Genomic DNA, 2,031 nt, shown 5'->3' with positions numbered 1-2,031 from the left:
TTTGCGACCGTTTGGATGCGGTCCAGTTTTTCAGCCTTACCTTAGATGGGGTGTAAAAGTTCAACGAATATCGGTGTAAAATCTCACCTTAGACCTTTTACTTCGATAATTGATGTATAAAATACGATTTTTTCGATGTAAAACTCGACCCGAAGTAACCTCGATGTAAAAGCAACAGCTCTTCCTCCTCTGGCACTGTCAAGTTTACTTCACCGTCGAGTTTCGTTTCCACTCCCTCTTTCTCTCCCTCTCCCTTCCCCTCTCTACCTTCTTCTTCTTCTCTCTCACTGTTTGTTCTCCTTATGACAGGTTTCTCTTCTTCTTCTTCTTCTTCTTCTTCTCACTGTCTGTTCTCCTTGTGACAGGTTCCAACGCAGAACACAGGATGCTCCCAGGCATCTCATCGTTCCCATCTCGCAACGAACAAGAAAAAGGTACACACTGAGCCAGATGTAGACGTTGTACTTCAGATCTGAGGGAATGATGTCAACTCATTTCAGATCTAAAGACAACCCAAAATATATTTGTTTTTCTTAGATCTGAGATTTCTTGGAGCTTAGAGGTAGAGCAGATAGTTAAAAATATGTTTGGGAAAAGAGCTCAGCAAGACAGCTACTTTTGATTTCAGAATAGATGGTTAATTGTCTTTGGCTAGTGTTATTCTTCTTTTTAGGCAGTGCTGTTAAAAATTTCCCTGTAATTTTCTATTATAATAAAGCTTGATTGAGTACAAGAAATGTGTTTCTTATCTTACATGTGTTAATGTGCCTGGTGTAGTGGCGAGTGATTGTTGGGCCTAGGCCCATATTGTCAAGGGTGAGCAACCTCATGAGATGTTTGCACGTGTGTTTTGATGTTGAAATTGACACCAACAACCGTTATCAATTATGTGTGTAGTTTTACACTCATATTAATGCCAAACACAACTAGAAATTACCCTCGTAATTTATACTGATCTTCCAAACAAACATCAGTGTAAAACTAAAACATGACTGGTTCATCTTTTGCGCTGACCTGGTGGGCCATTTTTCCAAATATATCGGTGTACTTTTGCATTTACACCGCATCCAAACGAAACCTTGGGAGTTACACAAGCCCTTTTCTTTACAGAGTGATATGGGCTCTAAAACTGAAGGGTGTACCATATGCATATCTCTCAAACAAGAGTGATTTGCTCTTACAGTATAACTCAGTGCATAAGAAGATACCAGTTCTTGTTCATGGTGGAAAACCAATTGCAGAGTCCATTGTCATTGTCGAATACATCGAGGAGACATGGCCAGACAATCCACTTCTTCCGAAAGATCCTTATGAGAGAGCTAGAGCTCGGTTTTGGACTAAATTTGGAGAAGATAAGGTAATATTCATTTACAAATTAAATGCATTAAGAAATGATCTAAAATGAGTTTAATTCAATTCCTACATATTGTTCTTCTAGCTGTGGAGACTGGAGTATATCTGTGGTCATGTAGTTACCCACTTTTTTTGAAGCCTACCGGACTGTTGGGGAGCAACAGGAGAAGGCAATCAAAGAGGCCCTTGAAGTGTTCAAGAACATAGAAGATCATGGCCTTGGTGAGAAGTTCTTCGGCGGTGACACGATCGGATTGGCCGATATTGAATTCGGATGGATTGCTCACTGGATGGGAGTCATGGAAGAGGTTACAAGCGTGGAGATATTGATAGAAGCTCATACCTTCCCTCGCCTGCAAGCATGGATGAAGAATTTTAAAGAAGCCCGTGTGATCAAAGAGAACCTCCCAGATTGTGACAAGATGTTGGCTTATTATAAGCGTGGAAGGGAGATGAATGCTCTAAAATCCCAATAAAATTAACTATCACTATTCTCAGCCTGGTGTGGTGTGTTTGCTCATTTGGCTCATAAAAATGAGCCAGATCTTCATCACTTCTTGCACCAAAAGGATTGTTCTTTCATAAGAAGGTGATCAGATTGTGTTGTGGTTGAATTAATCTCCTGCACCTCAGGTGTCCTAGTTGAAATCACATGGTTTGAACCATATCCAGGGGGCT

The 2,031-nt window shown here is 40.5% G+C and overlaps 1 protein-coding gene across 1 annotated transcript; it reads left to right on the top strand.

Annotated features, from left to right (window-relative positions):
• The first annotated feature begins 988 nt into the window (after window positions 1-988).
• Window positions 989-1,829, top strand: LOC104602213 (glutathione transferase GST 23-like). Its single transcript, XM_010265826.3, has 2 exons — window positions 989-1,357; window positions 1,473-1,829. Exons 1-2 carry the CDS (start codon window positions 989-991, stop codon window positions 1,827-1,829), a joined length of 726 nt encoding a protein of 241 aa, XP_010264128.1.
• The last annotated feature ends 202 nt before the right edge of the window (window positions 1,830-2,031 follow it).

This window comes from Nelumbo nucifera, chromosome 3 (genome assembly GCF_055504915.1).
Source record: "Nelumbo nucifera cultivar China Antique chromosome 3, China Antique-T2T, whole genome shotgun sequence".
Lineage (NCBI taxonomy): Eukaryota > Viridiplantae > Streptophyta > Magnoliopsida > Proteales > Nelumbonaceae > Nelumbo > Nelumbo nucifera.
This window is presented reverse-complemented; position numbering and strand designations above follow the sequence as displayed.